The sequence below is a fragment of the Aquarana catesbeiana genome, linkage group LG03, assembly GCF_042186555.1.
Source record: "Aquarana catesbeiana isolate 2022-GZ linkage group LG03, ASM4218655v1, whole genome shotgun sequence".
Classification (NCBI taxonomy): Eukaryota; Metazoa; Chordata; class Amphibia; order Anura; family Ranidae; genus Aquarana; species Aquarana catesbeiana.
Genome location: NC_133326.1, coordinates 554,955,740 through 554,971,542, shown reverse-complemented (window position 1 = coordinate 554,971,542; position 15,803 = coordinate 554,955,740). Strand labels below are relative to the sequence as shown.

General features: G+C 45.7%; 1 protein-coding gene across 1 annotated transcript in view; it reads left to right on the top strand.

Annotated features, from left to right (window-relative positions):
• Nucleotides 1–15,803, top strand: part of LOC141134639 (poly(3-hydroxybutyrate) depolymerase-like) — a 94,492-nt gene that overhangs the window by 30,313 nt on the left and 48,376 nt on the right. Inside the window, exon 3 of the mRNA XM_073624089.1 lies at nucleotides 8,947–9,144. Coding sequence (XP_073480190.1) covers nucleotides 8,947–9,144 — 198 coding nt within the window. The remainder of the gene's footprint in view (nucleotides 1–8,946; nucleotides 9,145–15,803) is intronic.

Below are 15,803 nucleotides of genomic sequence, written 5' to 3'. Positions count from 1 at the left end.
AGGAGGCAGTTTTTCTCACTGCTCCTCCATGATGGCAGAGATTGAAGCAATACCAGAGTGGCTGCAGAGACAGGCGCGGAGCTCATGGAGGATGAGGCAGACGGATCCCCGTCAGGTGAGGTGTCCCATCGCGGAGGTCGCGGCCTCCAGCGTGCTTTTCACCAGGGCCTGCATCTAGACCCATTCGCCTCCCCAGAAGCCCGACAGAGGAGCGATCGCTTCCCCCGGCAAAACAGCATCAGCCACAGCTTTCAGCAGGCCCTGGGTGGTCCACACGCCGCCTGCCTAATCCGGTGGGTGGGGCCACGGGCCAACATGGCGCCGGTTCCCCGCACGGACATCGTGGGTCAGGAAGCAGGGCGGCATCCCCATCCGCACACAGCGATCAGAGGGGGGAGATGATGAGGGACGGAGAGCCGAGCAGAGACACGGAGGTGGTGGAGCGGGAGATCGGGAAGTCGGTGAGGGGGCGGAGCCTACCGGGACGGCGCTCGGTGGGACAAGATGGCGGAGGAAGAACAACACATGACAGCCAGGACATCGCCAGGTCAGGTCAGTGACGCCGGTCTGGAGAAGGAGGAATTTCGGGGGTGAAGCGGGCCCCACAACTGCCAAGCACCACGGCCTTAGGGATTTCATCTCCCGGGGGGCTTGCTATGCCACCCATCCTGGAAAAGGACGAGAGGTCAGAAGGGAAAGCATCAGGGGAGGAGGAACCACTAGTACCAGCGATGGAGAGCAACGCGGCGGCTGTTGGGGGAGCTCCTGGTCAGCCCGGTAAGTCAATGGTTAATTTGTCTTTGTCTGATGCATTGCAGGATGTGTTAGGGGTGGTAGCTGCGGGTACGGTTAGGCCAGCAGTTCCTTTGATACAGTCAGGGGGGGATACGCTGGGCCAGCAGGGGGCAGGGCACAGGCCTGCCAGTGCGGGGTCCGGTACGCAGCTGACGGATTTATTGGAGGGCCTGCGGGCGTTGTTAGGTAGATTTGAGGCAGTGGTTGGAGGAACTGGGGGATCTGGGGTGGAGATGCCCCCGGCAGCTCCGATACCCGTGCAGTCAGGGGTAGGAGTGGTCACCGAGAAGGCAGGGGAAAAAGGGGATACGGAGAAGGCGGAGAGGACCAATATGGTCAGGACTGCGAACGCGGCAAAGTGCGAGGTATACCTCTACTTCGAGGGCCTGCTGGGAGCTCATCTAAAACAGGAAGTCCGGGATAAGATTTACAAGGGCGAGTATGTGGAGATTTTTCGCTACTGCCATTGGAAAAAATTAACTTGGACAGGGTGAAACCTGATGATTCCAAGAAGGAGAACGAGGAAAGAAGGAGGTACAGGCTTATACCGTGTACATTTGTTAACTGGCTGCAAGCGTTTGCCATTATGGTGAGCGTTATTGGTGAGAAGAACCCCGAGCATTGCTCGGCTTTGTTCTGTTACATGGACGCTATAGGAGAGGCACATAGGGTGTACGGTGGTACTGCTTGGCTTAGATACAACAAGCAGTTCAGACAGCGCAGAGCAGTCCGCCCGTCTCTGCATTGGAATCATAAAGATATTAGCCTCTGGATGAGGCTTATGTCTTCAGCGAGGGCCCCGCCTCAGTTTTTTCAGGGGGAGGCCGGGGGTACACATTCCTCAGGACTGCCGGCCAGAAAGAAGTGGGGAGTATGCTGGCAGTGCAATGAGGGCTCCTGTAAATTTGGAGCAGCATACAAGTTCAAGCACGAGTGCTCTGGGTGAGGGGGAGCCCATATATTGTCCAGGTGTTTTAAGAGAGGGAAGCATGCCGGCGACTCTGCTCAAAAGAGGGATGACGCCGGTGAGGGTGGAAAGGATGCTTCCTTTTCTAAGTATCCAGACAGGGAAGCGGCAAAGTTATTGGCTTCGGGGTTTCAGGACGGTTTTAAGAACCCGTGTTCGTTCGCGATGGTTCTGCCAAAGGCAAGGAATCTGACATCTGCTTTACAGCATCCGGGGGTGGTGGAGGACAAATTGGGAAGAGAAGTGGCCATGGGGCGCATGGGGGGGCCCTTTGCCAACAAACCCTGGCAGGATTTGGTGGTGTCACCATTGGGGGTGGTGCCCAAGAAGGAACCGAACAAGTTCCGCGTGATACACCACTTATCTTTTCCAAAAGCCATGTTCGCGGCTTTCAGCTCGTTTTTGGAGTGGGTGATTAGGGAGGTTTCCGGCTTAGGTTCAGTCATACATTATTTGGATGACTTTTTGTGTATAGGCCCCCCTGCTTCCTCTGTGTGTGCGATTCTACTTTCCACGTTGCAGCACATCGCAGGCAGGTTTGGTATACCATTGGCCGCAGAAAGAACGGAAGGCCCAACGGCTGAACTTAGCTTTTGGGGATAGTAATAGACTCAATGGCGATGGAGTGCCGATTGCCCAGAGGTAAGTTGGAGGACTTGCAGAAGGAAATTCGGGAAATCCACGGACTGCGGAAAGTTCAGTTGAGGACTCTGCAGTCGTTGCTGGGTAAGTTGAATTTTGCCTGCAGGATCAGCCCCATGGGGCAGGTATTGCCGACGGCTGTCGGCAGCCACCGCGGGGGTAAAGGCCCTGACTCATTTTATTCGCCTGACCGGGGAACACAGGGAGGATTTAAAGGTGTGGTATGAGTTTTTAGCCTCATACAATGGCAGGGCGGTGTGGATGTCTGGCCCGGTGAGTAATTTCGATGTAGAGCTGGTTACAGATGCTGCAGGCTCCACGGGCTATGGTGCATTTTTCCAAGGGCAGTGGAGCGTGGAACCCTGGCCGCAGTCTTGGGAGAGGGCGGAGTTCCTTAAGAATTTAGTGCGACTGGAACTTTTCCAGTGGTGCTGGCTTTGGAACTGTGGGGGGAGGCATGCCAGATTCTAAAGTTGAGAATAAATTGTGACAACATGGGAGTAGTGCAGGTGGTCAATCGCATGTCTGCGTCACCACAACCAGTTATACGGCTTTTGCGGAAACTGGTGTTGAGGTGTTTGAGATTAAATATTTTATTTATGCGGTGCACATCCCGGGTGTCGACAATTCGCTAGCTGACTCCTTGTCTCGATTTCAATGGAACAAGTTCAGGGAGCTGGCTCCGGGTGCACAAAAAGAAGGAGTTCCTTGCCCGGACTGGATTTGGGAGCTGCCCTTGGAGTCACCGCGGGATGGATTCGGCAGTCTAAGTGAGTCCACTTGGTCAGCCTACGCGAAGGTATGGAAAGAATGGTCAGGGTTGGTACAGGAGGCAGGGGCTGGGAAAATGGGGTCTGACGGGCGGTTACTGGTATTGTATTTTGTAGCTAGGAACATTGAAAAATGTTTTTTCGGTCTCTTCCATTGATAAAAAAATGGCGGGCTTATCGTTTCTTTTCAAATTAATGGGAGGGGAGGACTGGAAAAAAGATTTTGGGTGAAGCAGGCCATAAAGGGTTATCGAAAACAGCATATGTGGAAGGATGTGAGACGGCCTGTCATTTTTGCGAACCTGGGGTCCGTATGTGCGATGTTGGGTTCAATATGTAAATCGCGGTATGAAGCGTTGCTGTTTACAGCAGTGTTCTCGCTAGCATTTTTGGGGTTTTTCGGACAGGGGAGTTGGTTAGCCCATCGAAGTGTTTGGCAGTGGGCCTGTTGGGAGCAAGATGTGCAGGTGGAGGTGGATAGAGTGTGTTTGCGGCTGCGCAGGTCAAAAACTGATCACCAGGGTAAGGGTGTGGATGTGTCGCTGTTCGCATTACCTGGGTCTAGGGTGTGCCCTGTTGAGGCAGTGCGTGAATTTCCGAAGATTAGAACAGATGGGGCAGGGCCATTCCTGAGGCATGAGGATGGGTACTACTTGTCAAAGTTTCAGTTCATATCAATTTTTAGGAAATGTCGTAAAGCAGCTGGGTTGGACGGGGCAGGGTACGCTTCACACTCCTCCCGCATAGGGGCGGCTACAGAAGCTGCCAGATGTGGGTTGGATGAGGCGGCTGTGCGCAGAATTGGAAGATGAGATTTGAGGAGATTTCGGTCTTATATTAGGCCTCATCTGGCCGTGGAATAGATATAAAAAAAAAAAAAAACTATCTTGGATGTTTACAGGAAAAGGAGGGTGCATGTGGGATTCGCATGTTGTGATATGGTTGTGTTAGGTTGACAGGTGTGTTGCTGCCTTTATGTTATTTGTTTGTCATTTCAGATGGAGGTTCAGTACGCCTTGTCTGGATCATAGGGCACTCCTAGGTGTGTTGGGGGGCCAGGAGAGGAGACGTAAGACCGGATGGCAGGCAATTGGGTATTTTCCAGGAGGGAGGCTTATCGGAGATGGTTGGGGATACCCGGGATGAGGTGGGGTAGAGTGATGGTGGAGGTGGAGAGGTACGTAAGGCTGGATAGACCACCTGACGTGTTAGTGATACATGAGGAATGATTTGGGGATCCGGACAGTCAGGGACCTGATCGCGGATATTAAATCCGATTTCACGCACTTGCGCACTAAATTCCCGGGTACCCCTTTTTGCTGTGGTCTGACATTGTGGCTAGAACGACATGGCGTTAGGCTAGATCCGTGGTGAGCATCAGTAAGACTCGTATCAACAAAGTAGTTGGTAGGTTCGTGGCACAGAATGGGGGTATTGTGATTAGGCACAGAGAGCTTGAAAAAAATGTGGGGCTCTACTTGAGGAGTGATGGAGTTCGTCTCTCTGAAGTGGGGATTGACTTATGGCTATGGGTTTACAGGAAGGGCTAGAACGGGCCCTGAGGGTGTGGAGGTGCCCTCAAGGGTAAGGTTGTCACCCTTTCGGGCTGTGGCGGTGTTCTTCTGGTGGTCTTTGACGGTGGCAGTAAACGGAGGGATCAAAAAGGGGTGGGGGGCTCATCGTTTGTATGTGCCCCTCCGGTGTATTCCTGAACGGTGGATGGAATACTGGAATGGTTGCACTGTGGGAAGGGGTTGTCTCCGAGCGGTCACAGCTGGAGGCCTATCAGTTTGGAAAAGGTCCCACAGTGCATTGGTGTGGTATGTGGTTATACGTGGTTAAAAGGTGGGTCACCGTCAGAGACCATCAGACTGGGGTTAACAGGTTATGTTATTGTTTATTATATTTATATATACAGTATATATAATATATATATATATATATATATATATATATATATATATATATATATATATAGTGGTTTGGAGTTATTTAGTTGGTTTGTTTTAATAAAATAGGCTGTTATGGCCATTTTACTCCATAAAATATAAGTGTGGTCTCATTATTTGAGGTGGGTAAGGTATGGGTTGGAGTATAAGTGGGTAACAGCGATAAGAATGAAGGGGACATTTAGACTACACTGGTCAAGTGAGGCCCGGAACGAAAGGACTGCAAGGAGGGATAGTGTAGGGCCGGGCATGACAGTGTGTCTAAGGGAGACACATATGGGGTTAATGTGGAAAGGAGTAATGGGAGTGGCAAGAAAGGGGAAGGTAAGAAAGAAGTTTTTGCCAAAGGGGAGTGGTTATATTTATAGAGGGGGCGGTGCAAAGGGTCAGTGTGAAGATGAACTTACAGGAGGAGGCAGTTTTTCCCACCCTCCCGCCCTAGATATATGTGTGCAATGTGTCCGTGTGTACTTGCTGCTCTGTTTTTAATTTATTGCAGGAAAAGGAAGAAGGTCGTCATGACAGCGGATAGGTGCCCTTCAGGGCTATGGCGGTGTTCTTCTGGTGGTCTTTGACGGTGGCAGTAAACGGAGGGATCAAAAAGGGGTGGGGGGCTCATCGTTTGTATGTGCCCCTCCGGTGTATTCCTGAACGGTGGATGGAATACTGGAATGGTTGCACTGTGGGAAGGGGTTGTCTCCGAGCGGTCACAGCTGGAGGCCTATCAGTTTGGAAAAGGTCCCACAGTGCATTGGTGTGGTATGTGGTTATACGTGGTTAAAAGGTGGGTCACCGTCAGAGACCATCAGACTGGGGTTAACAGGTTATGTTATTGTTTATTATATTTATATATACAGTATATATAATATATATATATATATATATATAGTGGTTTGGAGTTATTTAGTTGGTTTGTTTTAATAAAATAGGCTGTTATGGCCATTTTACTCCATAAAATATAAGTGTGGTCTCATTATTTGAGGTGGGTAAGGTATGGGTTGGAGTATAAGTGGGTAACAGCGATAAGAATGAAGGGGACATTTAGACTACACTGGTCATGTTCCCCAGAGCAGAGGCACACTTAAACGGCAAACAAAGCACAATATGACACTTTAAATTAGATTGGTTACCTCTACTCAGATTGGCTCTATGAGTCCAAGCAGGAGGAGAGCAGAGGAATCACTCCCTTTTTGTCAGGCTTCTCTCTCCTGTCCCCTGACACCACAGGCCCAACTTTAAACACTCTTTACAAATCAACAGGTAATCGTTTAACTTCTTAGATAAACTGTCCCACACACCCAATGCATATACATAGCCCTGAGTATGTGTGTGCGGATCCGTATGACACTAGTAGTTTCAGTCCTTTTGAAGCAAAGATAAGATTTGGTGTCTTCAGCTAGCCACTTTCGTTGGTACATTTAAACTCCTGGATAGCAGGGCCAAACAACACAACTGGCCCAGTCTATCAAGTGAAACAGGCAGGGTTTTATTCAACAAGGTGAGAGGACAGTGGTGTCTGTATACAATGTCTCAGAAATGGGTAGCCTTATCCCTTTATCCCTGTGGTACTACAAGTGTCAGCAAGATGACAACCAGCAATGATGTCTGTATAGAGCATTCAAATAACTCCTTCTGTAGTGCAATGTCTTTGTTCCCTGCAGATGGGCAGAAATGCCCTCTCACCAAATCCTGCAATCAAGGCCCAAACGAACATCCCGAAACAGACAGGCTCTCTTGGCAATCCAACTGGTCACCTCACACTGGAATGATTCACCATCGGTGCAGGTGCGCCTCAATATATACCTGGGATCCCCTTCTCTCAGGCTGGACATCCCAACTGGCAGTGGAGGCCTGAATCACGCAGGGAGATCATCTGAGGGACAGCACCTCTCCCTCAGGTCTGGTCTCTTCCCTCCCTCAAGGCTGACTGACTTTTTCCTCACAACACAAAATGGAGTCTTTACTTTCCTGTCACAGAGCATCCTGGGCTTTTTGTAGTTCCTTCCTGAATACCAGGGTATAGAGCCACTTGGTGAGGGAACTGTATGTCCCAGAATCCATTGCAGCTGCTTCCTGCAGCTTAGTACAGTTTCTCTGATTGGCTGCTGTAACTGTGCCTTTAATTGGCTTACTTCTTTCTGCCAATAGAGGCACAAGAGAGACTACTGAATGCACAGCTCTGTGTGTGTCAGCTCACATTACATTAACTCAGTCAGTAAAATAGGAAGAAGGAGGGGGGGTGAAAAATTCCCTTTGCAGCTGCTGGCAGGCAGCTCTCCCTAACTCATGCTGGAAAGTTTGTATACATTGTTCCGGCCAGCTTGGCAGGGTCGTAGGTTATAGAGTGAGACACCCGCTACAGGAAGTAAACTTCCATATAATAAGGCTTACCTATAGGTAGTGTAAATATCTCCTAAACATGCACCGTTTAACAGATATTTACTGTACATGGCGCCAGTGCATCACTGGCGCCTGCGCTCTGAAGGATCGGCCACCTGTGCCGTTCCTTCAGATCCCTGTGCCATGAACGGCGGCTCCAGTGCTCCGGCCAATCACAGAGCCGGAGTCTGCAAACCCAGAAGCAAGACGGGTGAAGATGGAAGCTGTCTCCAGAGATGACATCGCAGGACCCAGGACTGTTGAGCAATTAGAATCCTATATCAGGCAAGAATGGGACAACATTCCTCTCCCAAAACTCCAGCAACTGGTCGCCTCAGTTCCCAGGTGTTTACAGAGTGTTGTTAAAAGAAGAGGAATGCTACACCATGGTAAACATGGCCCTGTCCCAACTTTAAGATGTGTTGCTGCCATCAATTTATAAATTACCTTATTTTTTCTTAACCACTTGCAGACCGCCCACCGTACATTTACTGCAGCAGGGCGTCCGCTCTGTGCCAGATCACATATCTAGTACGTTATCTGACACTTCCATGTCTGGGGCGCGCCGTTGGTGACCTGGTCCTGCTGTGATTACAGGTACTGATGTCTGCTGGCACCCACCGTTTACACAGCACACAAACAGGCGGCACAGCAATCTGCCTATGTAATCAAAGCAGATTGCCGTTCTGTCAGAAGGGAAGGTATTGATCCTGTGTTCCTGCAAAGCAGGAACAGGGATGTTTGCTTTCCCCTAGTCAAAGCACCTCCCACACAGTGAGTAAGCACAAGCTAGGCACACATTTAACCCTCTGATCGTCCCTGATGTTAACACCTTCCCAACCAGTGTCATTAGGACAGTGATAGTGCATATTTTTTCACTGTATTAGTGTCACTGGTCCCCAAAATGTCTCAAAAGTGTCAGCTAGGAGTCTGATTTGTCCACCGCAATATCGCAGTCTAGCTATGAGTCGCTGATCACCACCATTACTAGTTGAAAAAAGTAAAATAATAAAAAATCCTTAAAAATATTCCATAGTTTGTAGACACTATATCTTTTGCGCAAACCAATCAATATACGCTTATTGGGCAAAAATAAAAAAGAAGAGGTGATCAAATACCTCCAAAAGAAAGCTCTATTTGTGGGAAAAAAATTGACAAAAATTTTATTTTGGGTACAGTGTTGCATGACCACGCAATTGTCAGTTAAAGTAACGCAGTGCCGTATCGCAAAAAATGGCCTGGTCATGAAGGGGTAGATGAGAGGAAATGGTACATTTTCTCAGTTTAAACAATTTCACGTGTTTTTTATTCTATTCACATTGTTGCAGCTTTTTTGGAATTGGGGTTGTATTTTACTTGCAAGCTACACACACAACCAATAAAGTGTTGCTACAATCTTCAACAAAGTACAGCATTAATTAATTTTCTTTTCATTTAAACGCAGGACCTTATTACTGCGCAGCCGGAAGTTTGGCCTCTGCAACCACCACCTGCATGTTATTCTCCAACAGCATCAACATGAATAACCTCTTCTCCAAGGCTGAGAGTTATGCGAGCAGCTCCCTCATTGATCCTTTATCAAACCTCCAAAATGATAAAGTCTTCATCTTTTCTGGAACTAAGGATTCTGTAGTGGCTCCTGGTAAGCTTACAGAAAGTACTAAGATAACAATTCTTTTTTTTTTAATTCTTTTTATTTATTTCAGAAAAAGAGTTAGTGTTACCTAACAGAGCCTCTGGGCATTCCCCGGCTCGGAAAGTACAAAACATAAGGCAAGGCATACAACACCTTAAACAACTGGCCTAAACTAACTAAACAACCCCCCCCCCCCTCAAGATAGTAATTCAAGAAAGGAACAGTATGTTGAAACTAGTTTCCTAGATATTAAGTTATATTAAGTGCATTTATAGCCACAGCTGTTTTGGGATAGCGTATGGTATGTTTAAGACTTGTGTCAGTCTTGTTTCTGGCCGTGTGTGTCCTCTCACTTCCTGTCCCAAAGAAACAGTCCTCTCCAACATGAAGAGAACCTCCCCCTAGATAGCTGTCATTAAATCAAGTCTGCCTATTATAAGATTTCTCCTCTATTCCTGTTCCAGTGACAACCATAAAGCTAAACTCCAGGCACCAAAACTTTTATTTAAAAAACCCTTTCATGACTAAGCCTATTTTTGAAATTTTGTGTTTACAAGTTAAAATCCGTATTTTTTGCTAGAAAATTACTTACGGTCCCCAAACATTATATATATATATATATATATATATACTGTATATATTTTAGCAGAAAATCTAGAGAATAAAATGGCGATTGTTGCAATATTTTATATCACACGGTATTTGTGCAGCAGTGTTTTAAACGCAACTTCTTGGGAAAAGGACATTTTCATGAATTTAAAAAAAAACAAACAGTAAAGTTACCCCAATTTTTTTGTATAATGTGAAAGATGATGTTACACCGAGTAAATAGATACCAAACATATCACGCTTTATAATTGCACGCACTCATGGAATGGCGACAAACTACGATACCTAAAAATCTCCATAGGTGACGCTTTAAATTTTTTTTACGGTTAACGGGTTAGAGTTACAGAGGAGTCTAGGGCTAGAATTATTGCTCTCACTCTGACGATTGCGGCGATACCTCAGATGTGTGATTTGAACACCGTTTACATATGCAGGCGCGACTTCCGTATGTGTTTTCTTTGCTGCGCGAGCTCGCGGGGACGGGGGGCGCTTTAAAATTTTTTTTTCTTATTTATTTTATTAATTTTTATATTTATAAATCGTGTTTAAAAAAAAAAAAAATTTGATGACTTTTACTGCTGTCACAATGAATGTAAACCTCCCTTGTGACAGTAATAGGTGGTGGCAGGTACTCTTTATGGCGGGATCGGGGGTCTAAAAGACCCCGATCCCTCCTTTGCACTTCACAGTATTCAGATTGCTGAAAACGGCGATTCTGAATACTGTGTATTTTTTTAAATCCGGCGCCATTGGCAGCGAGTAAACGGGAAGTGACATCATGACGTCGCTTCCGTGTTTACGATTAGGAGGCTGGAACAAAGCCATTCACGGCTTCGTTCCAGCCCGTCCCCAGCCACCGGAGGCGGCTGTTTGGTCACCGGGCCTCCCGATGGAACGGGAGGCCCGTTCCCCTCCCGCTCCTCCGGTATAACAGCCGAGCGACTTTTAGCCGTATCGATTGTTATAACTGGATAGCCGATCGCCGGCTCTAAAAAAACAGTACCGGGATAATGCCTGCAGCTGCATTATCCCGGTATAACCCCGGAAAGCCGAGTACACACATCTGCGTAAGCTCGGCGGGAAGGGGTTAAATATATAAACTTAATAGAATATAAGTTTACTTCTTGTGCACCAAGTGCCTTTTCAAACCCAGATATTACCTTGAAAAACCATAATTTGTGCAGAGAGCAGAGCTGTGGGAGGAGCCCAGCAGGCTCCACCCATTACAGACTGCTTGCAGAAAAATATAGGAGGGGGAGGAGACAAGACCAGTCACCCTGCACAAGGAGAGAGAGCAGCACTGACTGGTCTTTATTACAGGAAGCTCCTGCACAGAGGTTAAGGTTTCGCACTGGATTACTGCACAGATCTGGAAGAAATACACAGAGCAAACCAAGATTCAAGTAAGACATTTGACGAGAGCGTCATCCAGTGACACAAAGCTTTTCATGCTACTCAAGCACACACTCCTCGCTTTCCAGGATTGATATGGCAATAGGGAATGATAATCTCATCCCATTGATCACAGATATTAGGTATGAGGCCAGGGGACTGTCTGACCACTCCCCCTTAACCTTGACATTAAGGTTGGGAAAAAGGGAGGTAAGAAGAGAATGGAGGGTTAACCCTTTTTGGCTGCAGTTAATTACTCCTAAAGAACATATGCTAAACAAGATCCGTGATTTTTTGGAATATAACAGAACCTCAGCATCACAAGGTATAATATGGGACACCCTTAAAGCGGGGGTCCACCTATCTATCGTTTTTTTTTTTTTGAGTTCATTCACAAACTTTTCTTCTCAGCATTACATACTGACATATTGTGTGTAATATGTCCGCCTGTGTCAGATTTCGTCGGAAAGAATAACTTATATTATTCACTGCAGGCGGTTTCCATCTTCATTTGAAGCCCACAAGCATTTATTTCCTGGATGTGGTGAATGCTGTGCTCCCAGCATTCACTGCTCGTTCCCGCACATGCTCAGTGGCATCCTGGGAAGCCTGAGACTAGCTCCCAGGAGTCTGGGAGAGGCTAGAAACACGCCTACTCCCACGGGAGGAGAACCAGGAAGTGCAAAGAAGAATAGAAAAAAAAAGACAATTACGGCGATTTAAATTTTTTTAAATGGCATGTCAGCATCTAGGCAAGGAAGAGAATACATACAGATATTGTTCAAAATTTGGGTGGAACCCCGATTTAAAGCCTTTCTGAAAGGAATTATAATACAACAGATATCTAGGAGAAAGAAATCCACCAGGGATTGGGAAATAGAAATAATGGGAAGAGTGGTATGGAGAAATTATATATAGATAATCCATCGCCAGATAATATGGCTATATGGACTGAGGCACAGCAGTTATATCGAAACCTGTCCCTGGAGAAGGCTGAGAACAGAAGGTTCTTCCTAAAACAGGTACAATATGAGGAGGGGGAAAAAAACTGGGCATATGCTGGCCCTTTTGGCAAAGGTCCCCAGTAGAAATAACAAGGACTTTCAAAAATTATTACTCTGACCTGTATAGATCTAAAGTGGGTAAGTAGATAGAGAGAAATAAAGGATTTTATACAGGGTCTGCCTATTCCACACCTGTCAGAGAATGATAGGGCAATGATGGAAACCCTGATTTCTATGGTAGAAGCACAAAAGGCAGTAACAGAAGCACCTCAACATAAGACACCAGGCCCAGATGGACTACCGAATGAGATCTACACTGAATATGGAGAAATAATGTTGCCAGAATTACTATTGAATGAAGCAGCGGAAGGGGGAGAACTACCGGCATCTATGACAGAGGCCACGATTAATGTTATACCCAAAGAGGGAAAGGACCCAACACAGCCTGTGTCAAATAGGCCAATCTATTTGCTCTTCATGGATGTCAAGATATTGGCAAAAGTGCTAGCGCATAGACTCAGTAAAATAATCTACACCATAATCCACCCTGACCAGTGCAGTTTAATTCTGGGCAGATCAACAGCATTAAATATTAGGAGATTCTGAAGGTTTCTGAACCTGCAAATTCCCTTGTAGGAGTTGGGTCCTAGAGCTGTGCTGTCCCCCGAAGCGTTGAGTGGCAGTACTTGTGGGAGGGTTTATTGGCTTTTAATATAGGCCTGGTATTTATAAGAGACATGAGGCAATCATTGATATTATATGTTCTCTGGGTTCTCCACCTGCTAGGGGAAATCTGCCCTTCTCCCGGTTGATGGAGTAACGCAGGGAATACCAGAGAACGTTAGATGTCTACAGGTGGTGGAGAGTTTTAAATACTTGAGGGTAAAGGTAACAGTAAATCTCAGGTGGTACATAGCAGAGAACTTGGAGCCTCTGTTGAAAGTATTCAGTGTAAAATGTGGTACATGGAGATGTCTCCCTTTGTCAGTAGTGGGGCGATGTTGCCTCATAAAAATTATATGGTTGCCTCAACTTCTGTACATCCTGCAGAACTCCCCCATATGGATCCCTGGAGTATGGTTCAAAAAGGTGGAGGGTCTCTTCAGGGACTTAATCTGGAGGAAGGGGAACCCAGAATCCATTTGAGGGTGTTGCAGCTTCCGAGGGAAAAAGGAGGGCTGGCTGTACCACATCCCTGGAACTACTTCTTGGCTGCTTAGCTACAGCAAATGGGGGGGATGGGAAGTATACAACTATATCACTAACTATAACTCACAAACACTGCTAGCTTGTACCCCACATAGATCCCTGATAGAGGCGTTAGAAGTAAGGTCATTTAAGAGAGAGGACCAATGTCCTTCAAAATTGCTGATGAGGGTATGGAACACAAAATCAAATAAAATCAATTTTCATGTACTCGGAATATAGCGAGTTTACACCAATTTGGGATAATGCAAAGCTGTCGGAGATTGCGGGTCTGGATAACTTCTCAAACTGGAAACAGAGGGGAGTGGTCAGACTGACCTTCCAAGAACTAAAGGAAGAATTTGGTTTCCTAAATAGTAATTTCTACCAATACCTGCAGCTGAGACATGTGTTGATGACACAGTTCAGGGAAGAGAGACTGGAATGGAGTAACATGCCCTTACTAGTAACCTTTTTAAATGCTACCTCCCTAAAGGGGTTGATCTCAAATCTATATTCAAATATACACTCAAAGGTACTAGAGAAGGACTCCCACCTGGCAAGTAGAGTAAAATGGGAGGAGGAAGTGGGAAAACTCACAGACAAGCAATGGAGTGGCATTGTGTCTTTAGTAGACATGTTGTCCCTCTCCGCAGCCCAGAAGCTTACCCAGTTTTATATTATACATAGGGCATATTATACCCCGAAAAGATTATTCCAGTTTGGAGGACAGCCAGATGCACTTTGCCTCAGATGTAGAAGGGCAACGGGAGACCTGATTCATATGCTCTGGAGGTGCCCCAAACTTTATAGATATTGGAAGGAGGTGGTGGATAAAATAAATTAAATCTTTAGTATAAATGTAGGGATGGAGCCAATAACATGCATATTGGGATAATTGGGACAAGGTGTGGGATCTGGACTCACGAAAATAGCAGTCTTAAGATGTCTGTATCAAGCTAGAAAAGCGATCACCTGGAAATGGCTATACCCTAAACCACCATCAATAATGGACTGGCAGAGGCTGGTTAATAATGTAATAACGAGAGAGAGATTGGCTTACATGAGAAAAGGCAATAGGGGTAGATTAGAAAAAATATGGAACAAACGGTTAGAGATTTCAGGTCTGATGACAGAGAGAATATATCCCCAGTAAAGATATTTTTTTCAGAAATGTTTTTTTTCTGATGTGATGGGAAAGAAGAAAGGGTGGGGGGTGGGTAGTTAAGGGGATGAATGTAAATTTGTAGAATGTATTTTTATGGGTTTTTTGCATTAAAAAATGTTTGTTTATTGGAAAAAAATCTAAAATAAAGTGGAATTAAAAAAAGAATACTCGTGCCTCTTGTGTTTATACAATATTTGCTTATCTCAGAGTTCAGCTTTGGAATACTCATCACTTTCTCTTCTAGTGACAATGGTTGCCAGGTCAAATAGACAGGGCAAATTTTCTCAGAGGGCAAAAAGACAGCAGTGAAAACTATTCCCAAAAACAAACATTTAAAGTGGAACTAAACTTATCATTTTTCAAAACAGTTACATTCAGGGTATGCTGTTACTGATAACTCTCACAGTTGCCTGAGCTCCCAACAGAACTGTCAAGCCATAAAATGGCTGGTGTCATTACTGATCACATGTACAGCACCATGGTAACTGCAGATCAGACAGAGGCTAAGATGGCAGCTTCCTTGGCTGTAAAGGATTGGAGGGTTTAGTTTCAATTTAAGTTCAAGTGCATCATGTCACCCACATCTGTTTGAGGATGACCTACTGTATGTAGGAAAAGGCTCATGCCAGGGGTGGTAATGTAAGAGAGAGCTATATTTAGTCTATAGTAAAGGAGGCTATCTTTAGGTATGCATAAAAGAAAGGGGTGGCTAGCATGTTTGGGGCCCCATCAAAATTTTGCTATAGGGCCCTGTCATTTGTAGTTATGACCTTGTACATGGGGCAGTGCATTAAAGTGTATCTAAATCTAAAACACTTTTTTGGGGATAGATTAGGGAAAGGTTAGAATATGTCAGTTTTTATTACATTCTTTGTCTCCACTGAGAAGATTCACCTTCTCCTATTTTCAAAAGAACTAAATGTGATGGGAAAATCCAAAATTGTAAGCAGTCCTCTAAGCAGGAGCGGAAATCTTCCAACGTTGACACTTATTTCAGTGTCAAAAGAACCTGGACACAGCCATAAGCCAACAAGACTAGACTGCGCCTATTGACATTTCCATTAATTTACTGACAGATTCAGCCTTGAAGACTTTCAAGGCCACTTCCATACATATAGCAGTCAAGTTAAATAAATAAAAAGCCTTTATTTCACTCTATTCATTCTAAAATCAGGAAACAACTTTTTTTCAGTTTAGCTAGTGCTGTTACCTATGAAATTTGTGTCTCCATAGAGTTGTTGCACTGCAGTTCAAAACTTAAATCATACATTCAGTGATCTAATGCAACTATACTTCATATCCATATG